The following is a 19345-nucleotide window of genomic DNA, read 5'->3' as shown; positions in this document are numbered from 1 at the left end:
CCAAAGACTAGAAGACACTTTGAAAATTTTGAGGGACCAACTTTATAATTTTTGAGAAGTTTACATAAAAAAATAAAAATAAATAAATAAAGGGTAGAAGTATCAGTTGTTGGGAGCAAGTAAATATACCGGGGGAGTTTTACCAAAGTTTAATGGAGGCATTACAAAAGTTTTAGCAAAATCGCAAGTATTTAATATAAATCAGGCGGTATTACTAAAGTTTTAGCTTAATGCTCTATTCTTTTTAAAATAAGTGTTTCTCTTTGAGAATCAAACTTTGTAAAAATGATAACTATTTTATTTTTATTATATTAGTCGTAAATGAATTACTAAATTTACTAATCCACGGTAAATTGATGGTTTAGTACTTTTTATAGCTTCAATGCAAGAAGGTTAAATTAGTAATAATACAAAAATAGTATACTGACTTTTTAAATGGGATACTTATTTTGGACGGATAAAAATAAAAGGCAACACTTATTTGAGGACAAAGGGAGTAAAGGGATGGCAACGGGGTGGAGTTGGGACGGATTTGGCTAAACCCTACTTCGCTCTGTTAAAACATCCGTCATACCAACTCCACCCCTACTCTGAGACGGGTTTTTAGTTGGTATACCATCCCCGCCTCTACTCCGGCAGACAAAGTATTGACTTCGCCACACATACTCTGTTTAATTGTGGGGTGGGGTGGGGCAAATTATGTCACTTTTATTATTTAGTATAAAAAAAAAAAAAAAAAAAAAAACTAACCCAATGTGCTCAAACTGGATTAATAAATACACTAGCCAAGTTTTTAAATTACTAAATAATAAATATTAATATATTAATGGACATTTCCAGCAAAGTAACAAGAGTTTTAACAAAAATAAAGATATATATATATATATATAAGCTTTTTAAAGATACAAATATAATCGGGGCGGGGCAGGGTTGGTTCATCACTAAATTCGTTACAGCTCCAAACTTGTATCGAGTATCAATTATTTTATTATACCCGTCCAAGTCCTATTTAGGAAGTTACCAAATCTATCTCATTAGAAACAGAACGGGGGACAAAAGCCTGTGAGGTTGTAGTAATACGCTTAATTTCTTTAACAAGGAAGGAATTATTTATATTCCATATTCATATACACACCACAGCATATGCATGAGTGTGTACCTATGGCAGGAGGAGGCATGTACAAATTACAAATTGGAGGCTAAAGGCTTTTAAGATAAACGATGGGAATGGATTTAAAATCAATTATAAAATAATCATGAAAAAATGTATTCAATATATATATTATCATTTAAATTATTGTTTTCGTTAGAATTTTTTATAAAATATTATTGTTAAAGATTACCAACCAAAAAAAGAAATTCCTATCTCCGCTATTGCTTGCTCGGACCAAGTCCTAAAATGATATGACATTTCTTTTCTTTTTAATTAAATGGAAAAATCTTATTGGCTTGTTATTTGACAATCGGCCTAGAGGGTGACATAATTCCTCATTATTATTACTGTTATTTATTTTTAATTCAAGTATATTGTATAGAGTAATTAGTAATTACAGCATCTGAATAAGTGTTTGGGCTTGGGGAGGAAAGGCCCAAAAATATCTACTTTAACTAAAAATATCCTTGTTAGGGTTTGGAATTAAGGGGACAGGCCCACAACGACACAAACAAGGGCTAAAAGAAAGGGAAAGGAAGCATAGTTGACGGGTTTCTGTATTAACCGCACTTCTCATAGTTAGATTCGAATTATAGTCAACCTGTTTAAGTTTTACCTTTATAATGCCTACAGGGATCGATAAAGCTCCAATTATGTCCAAATTTGAGGTTTGATGTTTTATGAGCCATCAAGATCCAAAAAAAATTAGGGTTTGATGTTTTAACTTACTAATGATTATAAACTCAACGCAATAAAACAATTGGTTTGTTCTCTGATGTTATGTTTGGTGTACAAAAATGAAATAGAATGCACATTCTAACCATTATTTGGCTTGGTGTGCAATTTAAAGTGAAAATAACCATTCCATTTGACTGAAAATCCATTCCACAGCTTAACATATGAAATGACCATTCCATTCCTAAGTAATTATTTTTAAAAAATCAAGTTCCTAAAAAACTCTAACACTTCAAGTCCAAAAACCACCACCACCACCTTCCACCACAATCACCGCTGACTTTCCCCATCACCACCACCTCAATTGTCTTCCACCACCATCACTGCCGCCACCACCATTATTGCCACCTTCAACCAGCACACCGTTGCCACCTCCACGACCTTTAGCCACCGCCACCTCTATTATGGCCATAACCACCACCGATTTCCACCAGTATCACCTTCGACCACCACCACCGTCACTGCTTTCCACCATAGTTACTACCACCACTGCCGTCACCATTACCACCACCACTGATGAGCACTGAAAAGTGCGCATTTAAACCCGTTAAGCTTAAGCATTCTAGTACCTTTATCTATCTTAGACTTATTACGTGTTATTTATATTTTCAGGCACTAATCCCAAAATTGAGGTAACTCAGCCAAATAAGAGCTTAATTGAAGCAATCCTGAGATAAACCAAAGGAGGGAGCAAAGTGGAGAAAGAAAGGAGCAAAAAGGAATTAAGTTGTGCAGCTGAAAAGTTCGATCGATCCAACTTAGAGTTCGATCGATCGAACATCTATGATCGATCACAGTACTTCTCGATAGATCCAACCTTGGCCTTTGCTGAAATTCCAAGTTCGATCGATCCAACATCACCTTCGATCGATCGAACCCTATTTTGTCCTATTCAAATGATTGATCTTATCCACAGCTGTACGCCTACCAACCACTTTTGTCCTTTTCCCCATAAATATCTTCGAAATATCTCAGCCTTATCCTTATCCGGAGGAGTCAAACCACTTCAATCGATCCAAGATGCAGTTCGATCGATCGAACCCATCTTCAATCGATCCAAGTTAAGGTTCGATCGATCGAACTTCCTCCAGCGAGAAAAAGTTAAAGTCCAGCTCATTTATTCCGTCCTTCACCCAATCATTGGAGAATATGCCCTGCACGACCACAGCTCATCATAGGGTGTATTTGACCTACCTATATAAGGAATATGATACACTTTTTGGAGAGGAGTCTAGAGTCTCTTGTCACACATTGAAAATCATCTTGGAGGCTATTCTTGGAGAGGAAGAAGGGAGGAAGCTAGAGCACCATTGGAGGAGATCTTCACCAACAAGGAGCAGCCATGGAGTTAGCCCTTGAGGGTTGGATCATCACTACCATGAGTGGCTAGACATCTTCTTGGGGCTAGAGTTAGCCCCAAGCATGCTTTCTATACTCTAATCTTGTGTATTATTGAGGGATTAGTGTTGTATGATACATCTTGATATTCATGTATATATAAATCTTGATTATTTCATGGTTTGTATGGTTTAATGCTTCCAATTGACTATTCTATGCTACCCATATGTCTATGTATGCTAAAGTAGGATATTCATGTGCTTATCTCTAGATTTAGTGTTTTTGATGTATGTCTATGTGTATTGATGCTATAGATTTAGAGATTATCAAGATGATATGCTTAATGAATGCTATTTTGGTTCATTTGATGGTTTATGCCTATTCTTGATGGTTTGTGCCTCTCCCCTAGTCTAGATAACTTTATTTTCATGCTAGTAGTGTAGATTTAGTGTAGTGGTAGTATAATGTTAGATGGGAGGACAATCTACTCTTGATGTTTGATGTTCCATACTTGTGAGTCCAAATGGCATATTCCTCTAATATTGTGTTGCATGTGGATTGTGAGCTTAATGAAGGATTAATGACTTGTTTTGATCTATTGTGCTATCCCCATGTTGTCTAGACAATATATGCTCTATTGCTTAGATATATTGTGCTCTTCACATGATGTTTAGACAATACTTGCTTGATTTGTCATCCTTGCCAATTGAATCAACCTAATGCACACACACCCTTATCATATTGCAACACATCCATTACCCTCAATTGATCACTTGTTAGTAGTATAGAAAAGTATTGCTTGGTGGTGATCTCTACACCCAGACCTCTCTCTCTCTTGTTTACCTCATATTATTTTATTTAGTTGAATTCAATTTAGCTTAATCAACCAACCAACCAATTGTGTGATCACTCGACCTACTAACCCTAATTACCATAGTTCACAATTCGATACACCATCAAATCCCTTGGGACAATCCCTACTCGCCCTATCTATATTTTATATAGAGAAATGTAGTAGTGGCTTTTTATAAATGTAAAACTTGGCCACCTCCTAAACACACACAACTCTCAAGCTTTGTTGGTTGTGGCGACTCCATCAAGGAAACCAACAACAAGTTTTTGGCGCCGTTGCCGGGATTTTAAATTGGCAACGTCGATTTGTGAAATTCAATTAGGATTAGTACTCTTTTGATCGTGTCTTTACTTTCTTTTTATTTTCTATTTTTGATTACTTATTAAGTTTGTTCTTCATTAACAAGGTGCATTGAGCAAGGAGCTAGCAAAGAACTTCCAAGCTAAGGAGCAAAGCGAAGCAAAGGAAAAATGCTTAAAATGAAGAGTTGCTAAAATTTTTTTTGCTAAGTTAAGCTTTTAAATTTGGAGTTGAAGTGCTAGAGGACTATTGTGAGACCTTCTTACTCAATCTCCTTAGTTAAATCGGGGGCCCACGTGGAGGCATTTATTTGACATACATTGCATTTGAAAATTGTGGTTGTGAAGTTTAATTGCATTGTTGAGAAAGTTGCTTATTCGTGTTGCATTGTGCATGAATGGTCGTCGTTCATTGAGACCTACTCTTGTCCCTCTTGATTTGCATTTAGAATCCACTATTAGGAATCCAAGGGGAAGAGGAAGTTCACATAGAACCAATCTACCAATGGACGCTCTCAATGATGATCATGTTGAAGACCTTGGTCACATAGACCAACAAGGCATCCTTCACCCTAATGTGCAAAATGATAATATGCAAGTTCCATTAGGCATGCCTAGGCCATACATTCATCAACCTCCTCAACAACAAGGCCAAATTCCAATGGGAATTCCAAGGCCAATATATGCACCACAACCCCCCATCATTAACCAAGCTCAATATAACCAAGGTGTCCATGTTGCACCTCAAGTTGCTAATCCACCACTCGCATTGAGAGATCACTATGTGCCTAATGAGTATAATGCACCCACATGCATTCAATTGCCACCATTTAGAGCACACCATTATGAGATTAAAGCACAAACTATCCAAATGCTACCTAACTTTCATGGACTTCCTAGTGAAGAACCTTACAAGCATTTGGATGAGTTTCTTGAAATTTGTTCTACCGTTCGATACACGAACATGCCGGAAGAAGTTTTGAGGCTGAAACTTTTTCCATTCACCCTTAAAGATAAGGCGAAGTATTGGTTTAACAACCTTAGGCCTTTTTCTATAACTTCTTGGGCAGAAATGCAACAAGAATTTTTGAAAAAGTACTATCCAGTTTCGCAAACCAATGCTATGAGAACCGCCATTAGGGAATTCACACATGGGAAGGGAGAAACTTTCCACGAGGCATGGGAACGCTTCAATGAATTGCTTAGGAAGTGTCCTCACCATGACATGCTTAAATGGCAATTGGTCCAATTCTTCTTTGAAAGCTTATCGGACAATTATAAAGGCATGGTTGATGCTTCAATAGGAGGTTCTTATATAGACCGGCAAGAGAAAGACGTGTGGCGTCTTTATGAGAGCATGAGTGAAAACTCTTTGCATAGAACATTGTCATCTAGGAATGGTAGAAATTCTCAAGGTAGGAAGAGTGTTGGCTTACATCAAGTTGACCACTCAAATGATATAACCGCCGAGATGAAGTCTTTATCTCAAAAGTTTGATCAATTGATCAATCAAAACTTGGCGAATCAAGTGTCTTCCTTTCCTAACCATTCTCCTAGAGCTCAAAATGAATCATGTATGACTTGTTCTAGTGTTCTTCATTCTACTTCTAATTGTCCTCATGGACAAATTCAAAATGAACCCATTGAGCAAGTTAATGCAACATTTGTGAACCAAGGGAACAATCCTTATGGTAACCATTACAATCCCGGTTGGAGGAATCATCCTAATTTTTCTTGGAAAAACCAAGGGGAGGGCTCGAACTCTTCCCAAGGCGGTTTTCAAGGGAAATACATTCCACCTCCACTTCAAAACCAAGGATCCCAAGGTTCAAGACCATATAACTCACAAGGAAATCAATTTGCTAATTCTCATTTTCCTAACCAATCATATTCTCAACGAAATTCTAGAGGTTCCGCTTTTGAGGAAAAGGTTTTAAATGCTTTGGGCACTCTAGAAGCAAATACTCAATTGTTGCATTCTCATTCTCAATCAATTGCCAAGCTAGAAACCCAAGTAGGGCAAATAGCTGAAACACTTAATGCTAGAGAGAAGGGAAAGATGCACGTGAATGCCCCAATCAAACAACAATGTGTTGTAGAAACCAAATCCTCATTGGAAGGGCATAATGTTGAGCATGTCAATGCGGTAACAACCTTGAGAAGTGGTAGGGTAGTAGACAATCAAGTTAAAATGCCTAATGAAGAGAGTGAACCAGTACAACCTCAAGTTGTCACCCGTCCCGTTCCACACACTATTCTTCCTTCATTGCATGTGCATGATCTTGAGAATGAGAAGCCCTCAAATTGTGAGTTGAAAGATAATTTTCAAAGAGATTCATTGAAAACAGTGTTGAAAAATGTGTTTGAGAAAAGTTCTTTGAAAAATGTTATTCATGATTCTTCTTTGAAAAGTGATTTAAAATCCAATGAATCGAACAAGTCCAATACTGAAAATTCTTTGAAAGAAAATGCTGAAAGAGTTTTTGAAAAAGCTCCATTTCCGGACGCCTTGAAAGGGTCCATTTCAAAAGAAAGGCAAAAGACCAAGAACAATGAGATAATGGATATGTTTAGGCAAGTCACAGTTAATCTTCCACTTTTCAATGCAATTAAGCAAATTCCGGCTTATGCCAAATTCTTAAAGGACTTATGCACCCAAAAGCGGAAGAACAAGAGCCAAACATCAAAAAAAGTGGTCTTAACAGAACAAGTGAGTTCCATTCTACAACACAACACTTTGCCAAAGTTTAAGGACCCCGGTGCACCTACAACATCTTGTGTCATTGGTGAACATGTCATCAACCGGGCACTTCTTGACTTAGGGGCTAGTGTTAACCTTCTTCCTTATTCGGTTTATGTCAAAATGGGCCTAAGTGAATTGAAACCGACGTCGGTGGTTTTACAACTTGCCGACCGATCCATTAAGAAGCCTAGGGGGATAATTGAGGATGTGTTGATTAAGATTGATAAGTTCTTCTTCCCGGTTGACTTTGTCGTCATTGACACGGAACCGGTGCCCAATCCAAAGAACCAAATTCCAGTTATCCTTGGCCGTCCTTTCTTGGCAACCTCAAATGCCAACATAAATTGTAGGACGGGGATAATGAAGATTTCTTTTGGGCACATGAGAGTGAAGTTGAACATCTTTAACCCCACACCCAATCCATTTGACAAATATGAAGAAGAGGTTAATGTGGTAGAGGAATATCATGATCTTGCTTGTGAAAGAAATGAGCTTTTGTGCATGAACAATGTTTCAAAGCCTTCATCTTCATCTTTAGCATTGCATGCCAGAAAAGTGATTTCGAACTCTTGTTGTGAAAGGGCGTGGAAGCCCAAGGAAAGTTTTGACAAGGAACTCAAGACGTCTTTTGAGTTTACCCCAACAAGTTCTTCTAAGAACCATTTGTTGGGAGTGACTCGAAACATCTCTCATCCCAAAAAGGAGGGGATGCATTGCAAGATCTTTGATCCGGGCTGAAAGAGCCCAAGGTCTTGCTAGAGACGTTAAAGACTAGTACCGAAATTCGTAGGATGTCAAAACCCTATTCCTCCCTTATTTCTATCTTGCATTTTGATTCTTGCGAAGTCTAGATACTGTTTTTGTGGTTCATATACATTGGAAGGAACTGAGTAAGGGATTGCATGAGCATTCAAGTCATTTTGAGCATTTAGGCATAATTTCGATCGATCCAAGTCTTGGTTCGATCGATCGAACTTTGGTTCGATCGATCCAACTATGGACTCGATCGATCCAGCTCTCATTTTGCACCCAACACTTAGAAAATTTTTGGACCTGCATCCAAACTCCAAAATGCATGCTCTCGGGATCTCCAAATTTTCAAAAGTTCGATCGATTGTAAACCATTTCGATCGATCGAACTACCTTTCGATCGATCTAACATGTGGTTCGATCGATCATGAGTCCCAACACTTAGAAAAATTTTGGACCTGCATCCAAATTCCAAAATGCATGCTCTCGGGACTTTTCAAAATTTTTCATGTTCGATCGATCGAATTCCAAGTTCGATCGATCCAAGGTTCCAACACATATCAACTCTTAAACCCTTAAACTTGTACATTCTTTATCCTCTTCGATCGATCGAAATCTTTCTTCGATCGATCGAAATTTGCATCTCATTGATTTAATTTCCTTTGATTTTTCAACATTCATTTCAAAAAAAAAAAAAAAAAAAAAAGAATCCAAATTTTTCAAAAAATGCCATTAAGAGTGGAGACCTAAGTTCGATCGATCGAACTCCATCTTCGATCGATCGAACTCTGCATATCGTGTTTTTTTTTTTTAAAATATAACTGAGTTGGATCGATCACTTTGGATCGATCCAACTTCAAAAGGAAACCAAACCCTAGTCTCCCTCTTCTCTCAATCTCATCTCAATCCGGCCAACCTCCATTCCAATCATCTTCCCCATCTCCGGCGAGCCAATTCCGGCAAGGTAGAGCCTTATTTTCACCGTGGCTTCGCACCCTCTCTCTCATCTCATCCCTCTCAGTTTTGAGGTAAATCGCGAGCCATTTCTTGATTTAAAAGTTTAATCGATGCATGATTCATGATTTTCTATATTGATTTATGTTGTATGTGTATTAATCATCCATTTTGAAGCATCAATTTCATGATTATGATATACATATTCACACATGCATTCGGCCGAACCAAAATTGGGGATTTTTTATTTGATTTGGCATTTGGGGAGTGTTTGGGTGTTGAGGATGGGATGTTTGGTGTGTAGATGGGCTCACAAACACGTTTGTGTGGGCCCCGTGCTCTAGATCTCACAGATCTGCGACTTCTCAGATTCGGCATTCGCACAGTTCGATCGATCGAACTTGTGCTTCGATCGATCGAAGTTGTGAACTTCATTTCACTACCTTCGATCGATCCAATCTTGTGCGCTTTCATGCTTCGATCGATCCAACTTTTGAACATTTTTCACTTCGATCGATCGAAAATTTTCGGTGATCGATCGAACTTAAAGTTCGATCGATCGAACTTTCAAAGATCACACATACACACTTCATTCATCTCATGTTGTCTTCATGCTATCTTTATATGCACAATGCCTGTGATATTCCACATTGGATGCATTTCATACCTACATTGCTTAGCATGATTCACATTTCATCATCATCCTAGATTCATGTCATCCGTATTTTGTCTATCTTATTTGACATACATGTTTCTATTATGCACTTAAATTCTTATATCTGGCACTGACTTATATTGAAATTTTCTTATCTTTTTGCAGATCATGCCTCCGCGGTACAAGAGTACAGCCAGGAGATCTTCGGGGCCACAGTGACCCCGCAGACATATACGGCCCAGGATAGAGATGGTTGCAGAGGCATCTCATGCTCAGACGGAGCCCGCACAGGCTACTCCCCCTCAGTCCCCATCCCACGAGGCTGAGGAGGGAGCTGACCACATTCCATCTACATCCCAGGCTCCTCCAGCCTTCACACCATCACCTTCTCCTATACGCTATCAGGCAGATGCAGCCGCCATGCCATCACCGCAGCCACCTCTACCGGCTCAGCGCCGTGACCAGTTGCTGCCGAGATATGTAGCTATAACCGTGGCTCAGGAGTCATACTTCGATACTGAGTACTTCTCCGAGTCTATCCTGACCCGGTCTGGCTATCAGGATATCATGCAGCGGGGCCTCTCAGCCATCTTTGCCCCAGTCACCGGCCTTGTATACCCGCGACTGGTGCGGCTATTCTTTCAGCATCTCCGGCCCTCGCCACGATCTACCGCAGAGATGATCACTACACTGGACGGCCACGAGATTGTCATCACAGTTGACACTCTGGCCCGTGCTTGCCGGTGCCCACACCGGTGTCCACCTGAGCTTGCAGAGACATACCCGAGGCTGCATAGGCCTTCATTTTCTGACATGGCTGTCTCCTTGACAGGTCATCATGCCGGTGGTCAGACATTCGCCACCAGGACCTTCTTGCCTGACGACCTCTAGTTCATTGACACAGTTCTTTTCCAGAACATTTACATGGCGGGCCACAAGATCCAGAGGCGTCATGACTACTTGACAGCTCTTTACGCTTTTTACACGGGCTGCTGGGTATCTATTCCAGTCCTCATCTAGAGCGTGATGAGGTTGCTGTATGATTCTTTCATTTCCAGGAAGGACCCTAAGCGGTCCAAGGTCCTGCCCTTCGGACACCTCATCACGCAGATCCTTCTTGACCAGCGCTACAGAGTGCCCCCAGATGAGGAGCCCCTTGCACGGTCTAGCTTCTATAGGAGGAGCGACTGGAATAAGAGCTACAATGCTCTTATTCGGAGTCTTCAGGAGCCAGCTGTAGAGGCAGCAGCTGAACTAGAGGAAAGGGAGGCAGCCCAGGCACAGCCGGCACCTCCAGCAGCAGCAGATATCGCAACGGACGACGCACTAGTCGATCCGGCTACCGATCGCATGGACATTGACCTGGAGCGACCTGCGGAGGAGTATGCTGATGCCGATGATACCAGTGATCAAGCCGCTGCTCAGGAGCGAGTTCGGGAGTCTTCTTCAGAGGCATCTCTGCCTGAGTCTCCAGTTCCCACTCCCGGATTTGGAGCACGCTTACAGACACTGGAGGAGGACGTAGCAGCCATGCGAGCCAACATCACTGCCCATTGAGCTGAGTTCACCTCTTTCAAGGCGGATGTCATGGCTTGCTTTGCCGATCTCTCCAGCCGACTCCCTGCACCCGCACCCGCACCTGCACCTCCAGCCACTGCAGATCTTCACGATCAGGCCTCCTGAGACTCCACTTCCAGTTATTCTATGCTTTCATTTCTTTTATTCTGGATCTGTATTATACTATCACTGTTACTGTATTATACTTTGCGGCCGGTCTGTCGGCTTTATTATTTTATTGATGTACCTGCACTTTATATTCTCTATATATTGCTTTTTGATTATGGATGTCTCTTAGTATCTCATATTTGTATGTTTGACTCCATCAGGTACACCACAGTGACTTCAGTGAGAGAATGCTGCCTAATTTTTCAGGACCACTCTTACACCTCTCTCTCTATTCTCTATTTATCCCATTTTACACTTGCATGTCCACTGTGTACTGATTATCCTATCTTGTTATCTAATGAGTTTATCCGAGTGTAAACTTTTCAGGACCATAGTTTATCCCAAGTTTGGGGGGGCCATGCCACCCACTTTGGATACTTCTATCCCGATCATTCATGTTTAAAGCACTGGTATACTCTTTCCTTTGTTCTCTTCACAAATTGAGGACAATGTGCAGTTTAAGTTTGGGGGTATTGGTGTATATTTCAGTGTTACTTTAAAATTCAAATTTTAAGCATGTCTTGTGTATTTGAGGGATATTTCTATACTTGGTCTATTTCTAGCTATGATTTTGATTTTTTAAGGACTATATATTACTTAAAATTTAAAAATTGCTTGACTTGAGAGTCCAATACTCCTTGTATGCCTTAAAGATGCTATTTAGGAGTAATTTTTTCAAAAGATTGATATCTTGCTTGCATTTGTGGTACACATCATCCTGATTTTGTGATTGTTTTGAGATTCATTCTAGGATTCTACACTAGCACCGGCGCACGCTAGCATTCAATTGTGGGGTACATACTTTGTTGATTATTGAATTGGTTATATCCCAATTGGGCTAGTAGTGCATTGAAAACTTTCATTCTTGATAAAGGTGGATAACAACCCCTTTTCATTGAGTAGCAGGGATTCTTGCCTCATTAAGCAGTGAACTTCTCACGCTAAAAGGTGGAGGGCCCAAACTCTAGGTTAATAATTGAATTCAAAAAAAAAAAAAAATTGCAAAAGCAATAAAAGTGAGGATTTCTCCCAAAAGGCAAGAAGTGGGAAATGATTAGATGGTTGTTGTCTTGATTTGTAGCCTAGTTGATTTGAGTTTGTAAGTCCGTTAGGGTGTCTTAACACCTAATGCCCTAAAGCCATCTGGTTTGGGAGTCATTGACCTAAAGCTCGCTACATGAATCTTCTAGAAAGCTTAAGAGATCAACACATTGCACAATATTTCCATCTTTGATCCTCAATAAAAAAAGAAAAAGAAAAAAAATAGAGTGAAAAGAATAAGCGCACCTAGAAGAATAAAGCTTTAATAAAAGGTCCACTCTCTTATCTTGATGATCGGTACTAGATTTGTGTGCTAGTTTGAGGGTAAGGATGTGATTACTTCTCTAGTTGGCTAAGATAGCAACACACTTGATGCCGGACCTCTCATATGGATTCTAGACTTGTTTCGATTTTCATGATCATTTTCTTGATGAGTGGAGGACCATACTTGCTTGCTTGATATTGAAATTTTGGGAGATTGCTTGGAAATGGTGAAAAATTGCATACTTGAGGTAGTTTTCTCCCAATGCTTGTTTGCAATATTGGTGCCTCTTTTGAAAGAATGAGCTTAATGTTTGTGGGTACCATTTCTGGAAACCCTCACGAGACTTCACTCGTCCACTAGGGGTAACCTAGGGGTTTAAAAGGTTTGTTGCATTATGCTAAATGCAATCGTGTTCCCTACGAAAATGGTGTTATCATTTTACTTGCTTTCCAGTTTATACTTGTTTAGTTATTCATTTCATTCCTTTACTTCTTAGTTCATTGCTAGGGATTAGCAATATTTAAGTTTGGGGGTGTGATGAGCACTGAAAAGTGCACATTTAAACTCGTTAAGCTTAAGCATTTTAGTACATTTTTCTATCTTACTTTGCCGTTTTAGACTTATTACGTGTTATTTATATTTTCAGGCACTAATCCCAAAATTGAGCTAACTCAGCCAAATAAGAGCTTAATTGAAGCAATCCTGAGAAAAACCAAAGGAGGGAGTAAAGTGGAGAAAGAAAGGAGCAAAAAGGAATTAAGTTGTGCAGCTGAAAAGTTCGATCGATTCAACTTAGAGTTCGATCGATCGAACATTTATGATCGATCACAGTACTTCTCGATAGATCCAACCTTGGCCTTTGCTGAAATTCCAAGTTCGATCGATCCAACATCACCTTCGATCGATCGAACCCTATTTTGTCCTATTCAAATGATTGATCTTATCCACAGCTGTACGCCTACCAACCACTTTTGTCCTTTTCCCCATAAATATCTTCGAAATATCTCAGCCTTGTCCTTATCTGGAGGAGTCAAACCACTTCGATCGATCGAACCCATCTTCGATCGATCCAAGTTAAGGTTCGATCGATCGAACTTCTTCCAGCGAGAAAAAGTTAAAGTCCAGCTCATTTATTCCGTCCTTCACCCAATCATTGGAGAATATGCCATGCATGACCACAGCTCATCATAGGGTGTATTTGACCTACTTATATAAGGAATATGATACACTTTTTGGAGAGGAGTCTAGAGTCTCTTGTCACACATTGAAAATCATCTTGGAGGTTATTCTTGGAGAGGAAGAAGGGAGGAAGCTAGAGCACCATTGGAGGAGATCTTCACCAACAAGGAGCAGCCATGGAGTTAGCCCTTGAGGGTTGGATCATCACTACCATGAGTGGCTAGACATCTTCTTGGGGCTAGAGTTAGCCCCAAGCATGCTTTCTATACTCTAATCTTGTGTATTATTGAGGGATTAGTGTTGTATGATACATCTTGATATTCATGTATATATAAATCTTGATTATTTCATGGTTTGTATGGTTTAATGCTTCCAATTGACTATTCAATGCTACCCATATGTCTATGTATGCTAAAGTAGGATATTCATGTGCTTATCTCTAGATTTAGTGTTTTTGATGCATGTCTATGTGTATTGATGCTATAGATCTAGAGATTATCAAGATGATATGCTTAATGAATGCTATTTTGGTTCATTTGATGGTTTATGCCTATTCTTGATGGTTTGTGCCTCTCCCTTAGTCTAGATAGCTTTATTTTCATGCTAGTAGTGTAGATTTAGTGTAGTGGTAGTATAATATTAGATGGGAGGACAATTTACTCTTGATGTTTGATGTTCCATGCTTGTGAGTCCAAATGGCATATTCCTCTAATATTGTGTTGCATGTGGATTGTGAGCTTAATGAAGGATTAATGACTTGTTTTGATCTATTGTGCTATCCCCATGTTGTCTAGACAATATATGCTCTATTGCTTAGATATATTGTGCCTTCACATGATGTTTAGACAATACTTGCTTGATTTGTCATCGTTGCCAATTGAATCAACCTAATGCACACACACCCTTATCATATTGCAACACATCCATTACCCTCAATTGATCACTTGTTAGTAGTATAGAAAAGTATTGCTTGGTGGTGATCTCTACACCCCAAGACCTCTCTCTCTCTTGTTTACCTCATATTATTTTATTTAGTTGAATTCAATTTAGCTTAATCAACCAACCAACCAATTGTGTGATCACTCGACCTACTAACCCTAATTACCATAGTTCACAATTCGATACACCATCAAATCCCTTGGGATGATCCCTACTCGCCCTATCTATATTTTATATAGAGAAAGGTAGTAGTGGCTTTTTATAAATGTAAAACTTGGCCACCTTCTAAACACACACAACTCTCAAGCTTTGTTGGTTGTGGCGACTCCATCAAGGAACCAACAACAACCACTACCACCATCATCGCCACCTTTCACTACCACTGCCGCCTTTTACCACTTCCACCACCGTTACTGCCACCACTACCACTGTAGCTGCCTTCCACCACCATCACACAAGTACCGCCGCCTCCACTACCTTCAATCACCACCACCACCTTCCACCACCACTGCCACCGCCACCACCTCCACCTCCACTTACCTATACCTCTATTTCCACCACTACTATCACTTCCACCGCCACCATATTCCGCCGCCGCCACCGACTTCCATCACCGCCACCACCTTCCACCACTGTTGTCGCCACCTCCACCTCTACCTCCACCACTACAGACACCTCCACCGACTTCCATCGATCATCACCACCACGTACCTTCCACCACCGCCACTGCCACCTCCACCTCCACCTCTACCTCCATCTCCACTGCTATCGACCTCCATCACCTCCATATCCACTGTCACCATTGCCAACTTCCACCACCACCTACATCGCCTTCCACCACTATCACCTTCCACCACCACTTACACCACTATTGTCTTCCACTATGCACGCATTACCACACCATCGCTACCACCACTGTCTTCCACCATCATCACCTACACCATTGACGCCTCCCACCATTACGACCATACCACTGTCATCGCCACTACCACCGTCTTCCGCCACCGTTGCCTTCCAACACTACCACCTACACTACTACCGTTTTACACCTCCACCACCATCAACCATTGCCACCATTTCTTTTAAAAATATATATGATAGAAGAATGTTATTTTGTCAATTAAAATTATTTGTCACTAACAAGGATATTTTGGAGAATTCAATTTGAAATTCATTCTTTTCTCAATTTTACATTAGTCCATCCGTATAAATTTCATATTTGCAACTAAACAATAGAATGAGAATAACTATTCTATTTTCTTCCCATTTTCATTATATTCTTACTTGCATTCCATTCCATTCTTGCATACCAAGCATAACATTATACTTTATTTACTTTTCAACTCTATGGCAATTATAATTGAGATTTCTATTTTGTGGTAAGAGATTTTCCATTTATTATTATTATTGTTGTTGTTAAATATAATGGATCTTAAATAAAGTCTCATAAAATACATATCAAGTCGGCCATAGATAATTTGAAGGAAAATAATTTTTGTAATGAGTAATTGCAGTATATTGTTAGATTTAATGTTTTTAATTAGTCTTTTATGCAACAAATAATGGGGTGCTGTCCTATATTTACTTGTATTTAGTTTGAATAACTAATCAAAAATCATTCGATTAAGTAATTCATTGTAAATTTTCGATGTAAGTATCACTATTCTAATTTTAATATATATATATATATATATATATATATATATATATATATTAACAATTGAAAATATATCTCAGCTAAAATGAAGTGATTGTGGGGAGGGATTTACTCATTAACCTTGCTTTTTCCTCCTCTTGGTCATTTTCTTTCCTTATCTATCCGTTTATGTGTTTTTTTTTCTTAGAGGTGAACTGGGAACATCATGATGATTAGGGTGATTTTCCACCACTTAAAGCCCCATTATTGAAGGACACGTAGATTGATAGTTTGCTAGTTGCCTCCATGTGCTTGCATCGTATTAAAAAAAAAAAAAAAAAGACAATTCTTAATAAAAATTCGAAAAACCTAAGCACAACTGTGATCGTGTAGAAGCTTAACTGTTGGATTACAAAGTTTTGTTTTGAGATCCACAACATTGAATTGGAGAGACGCATTCTTCATTTGATCCATTGAAATGAAAATCACACATTTTTCCTTCAATGCTACCAATAAAAGAAAGGTCTTTTACTCTACAATCGGAGAAATATAATTTTGATCAATAACAAATTGAGAATGATGTTAATTTTATTTAATTTTTTTACTTACGCATATATTAATTTATTATTATTTTGAACTATATAATCCCGATCAACAACTCTTTGGATCGAAATATCACTAATTAGAAATTCTGAGTGTACAAATATATATATGCCGAGTAACATGAGTACATGCAGAACCACCTACGACCCATTAGTTGTATTATATCTACAAATTAGTTAGAGGAAAAGGACATCTTGCTCGACTGGAGTCAATTACGATATGTCACACCGACAAGACATAATTAGGTTCAATTACAACTAACAAAGACCTTAAACCTTTTCTTTTTTCGTCCGTTTGTGAAAAAGAAGAATCAACCACTACCTTTACCTTTTCTTTTGCCGAATATATAAAGGTGTATTTTCAGAATATATATATTATATATTGCCAGTGTTAAAGTTTTGTATTAGAAAAAATTAGTAACAAGTCATCATTTTTTTATTTATTAAATGAAAAATAATTCTATTTGTTTCGTACCAATAAATCTCTTTATATATATATATATTTTCCCATTTAAATCCTAAATCACTAAACTTTTCATTTATACACTTACTAAATTATATACTCTTGCTAAATTCCAAATAAACTTTAGACTCGAACTATAACAAAATTAATAAGAGTATATATATTTAATTTCGTAAGGGTATAAATGTAAGGTTAAGTGGATTTGGGACTTATTTGTTGTAAAGAAAATATATATATATTTTTTTATTATTATTCATTAATTGTGAAAGAGAGCTAGGAACAAAACAGTGAATTGGAGTAGGGTTAGAGAGAGCTTGTTTGTTTTCCTCATTTTAACCGAGTTTTCAAAAATTAATTTCTAATAACTCATAATCAAATAGATAGATATTTCTACAAATATTTTTTCTAATTTTTAAAAAACAAAATATTATTATTTGAAAACTGAACTTACTATGCGTTTATATCTCCTTTGTGGGTGTGAGAGGAGGCACTTGTAATCAAATACTGACGTATTGACATTGCTCAAATTCTCAATATTGTAATTTATTAATTCATTTAGCATAAAAGGGAAAAGAAAAAGAGAAAGCAAAAATTAAATTATTATGCAACAAATTTATTTTCGAGAGATAAACTGTAGTTAAATTTGGAATTGACGGAATTAAAAAAAGTAATTTAAAAAATTAAATTAAAATTATTTTCAATTCTAATACCAAGATTTCAATTCCATGTATAATCCAAGCCCAACATACACCTTAATGTAGGCGTGGGCAAAAGGGTCTGCCCAGGCGAGTCCTATGACTAGGAATGGTGAAGTGCCTCAACCTCCCTTCTTGTTCAGTCAAATAACCATCACAAAGAAAAGCCCTAGAGAACTTATCCTCCACCACTCTATCGACATCATGAACAAACACATGAGTCTCACCATCCTCTCTATTCCTCGCCATCAACCCAGCAGTGTAGATGGCACTCATCCTCCCCGGAGCCGCGTCGTGGTACCCGGTGGGTGCGTCCACCATGATCAGGTCCCACTCCGTCTCGTACACCTCCTTCGGCAGGCCTTTGTGCGCAAGCCCACACTTTGAAACCCTAGGATCACCCACCACCTTACACTCGTCATCTCCCATGCAAATCTTCAGCAGCTGATCAGCCTGGTTCACCTGAGTATCATAGACCACGTGGAATATCGAGTAATCCATTAATGTGGGTAGCAACACCTTGCTGGCTTCGATTTGGTCGATCCACGACTTGTCTTCCTCGAGGAAGACGGTGTGACCGCCGTGGTTGAGCGCCGCCCACATGAGGCTGTCGTGGCCGAGCCCGAACACCAGGAGGTTGGAGGGTGACTTCTTCTGCAGAAGGACTCTCATTGTGACTGAGATCTCGTTGAAAGTCTGTTGCGGAGTGATGTTCGTGGTGACGTAGTGGACCAGAGCTTGGGCGAGAGAAGGTGGAATTTTGGCGCAGGTGGTAGTATCTGTTGGAGAGCAATTAGGGTTTTTTGATTCTTGTGCTTCTACTTGATGATCTTGTGGATCTGATGAGTTTGATACAAGAATTTGATGGGTTGTTGATGATGATGTTGATCTTAGTACCAGGAAGAGAAGGAAAAGAAAGAAAAAGAATACTAGGAGGAGCTTCATGAGATGATTGATGGCTGGGTACTGCGTTAATTTGGATCTCATGTTATTTTCTTGAGATAGAGAGAGGGTATGGAGTTGATCATTTATTTGCCCGGTCCCGATGAAGGGAGATGGGAGTCGGTGAGAGAGTTTTGATGAAGAGAGGGAAACAGACAGAGACAAATAGGTGTGATGTTCACGTGGAGTGGGTCCCAAGGGAGTAAAGGAAATACTGTAATAGAAAATGTTATTTGTATATTACTGTACTAATTTATAATGAGTGACTACTAATACATAACACACTTTTTTTTTTTCCTTTCTTTTTTCTTTTTTTTTTTTTTTTAAAAAAATAATAATAAAAAACACATAATCAGCCTTTGAGTGGGTTAAAGTATG

General features: G+C 38.8%; 1 protein-coding gene and 1 non-coding gene across 2 annotated transcripts; both read right to left on the bottom strand.

The window, feature by feature from the left end:
- Positions 1-5496: 5496 nt before the first annotated feature.
- Positions 5497-5605, bottom strand: LOC132298048 (small nucleolar RNA R71). Its single transcript, XR_009479500.1, has one exon. It is a non-coding gene; the product is annotated as a small nucleolar RNA R71 (small nucleolar RNA).
- A 12396-nt stretch (positions 5606-18001) lies between these two features.
- Positions 18002-19132, bottom strand: LOC132295440 (glucuronoxylan 4-O-methyltransferase 1-like). The gene has a single exon (XM_059793711.1). The coding sequence runs from the start codon at positions 19010-19012 to the stop codon at positions 18083-18085; it is 930 nt and encodes a 309-aa protein (XP_059649694.1). The 5' UTR covers positions 19013-19132; the 3' UTR covers positions 18002-18082.
- Positions 19133-19345: the final 213 nt, after the last annotated feature.

The sequence above is a fragment of the Cornus florida genome, unplaced genomic scaffold, assembly GCF_030987335.1.
Source record: "Cornus florida cultivar Cherokee Brave unplaced genomic scaffold, ASM3098733v1 CherokeeBrave_3.0.0_Hap2_Chr02, whole genome shotgun sequence".
NCBI classification, from domain to species: Eukaryota; Viridiplantae; Streptophyta; class Magnoliopsida; order Cornales; family Cornaceae; genus Cornus; species Cornus florida.
Note: the sequence above shows the minus strand (reverse complement) of the source record. Positions and strands in the feature narration are given on the sequence as shown.

Coding starts and splice junctions, on each gene's coding strand:
- LOC132295440 (XM_059793711.1), bottom strand. CDS start 19,012: ATGAGATCCAAATTAACGCAGTACCCAGCCATCAATCATCTCATGAAG.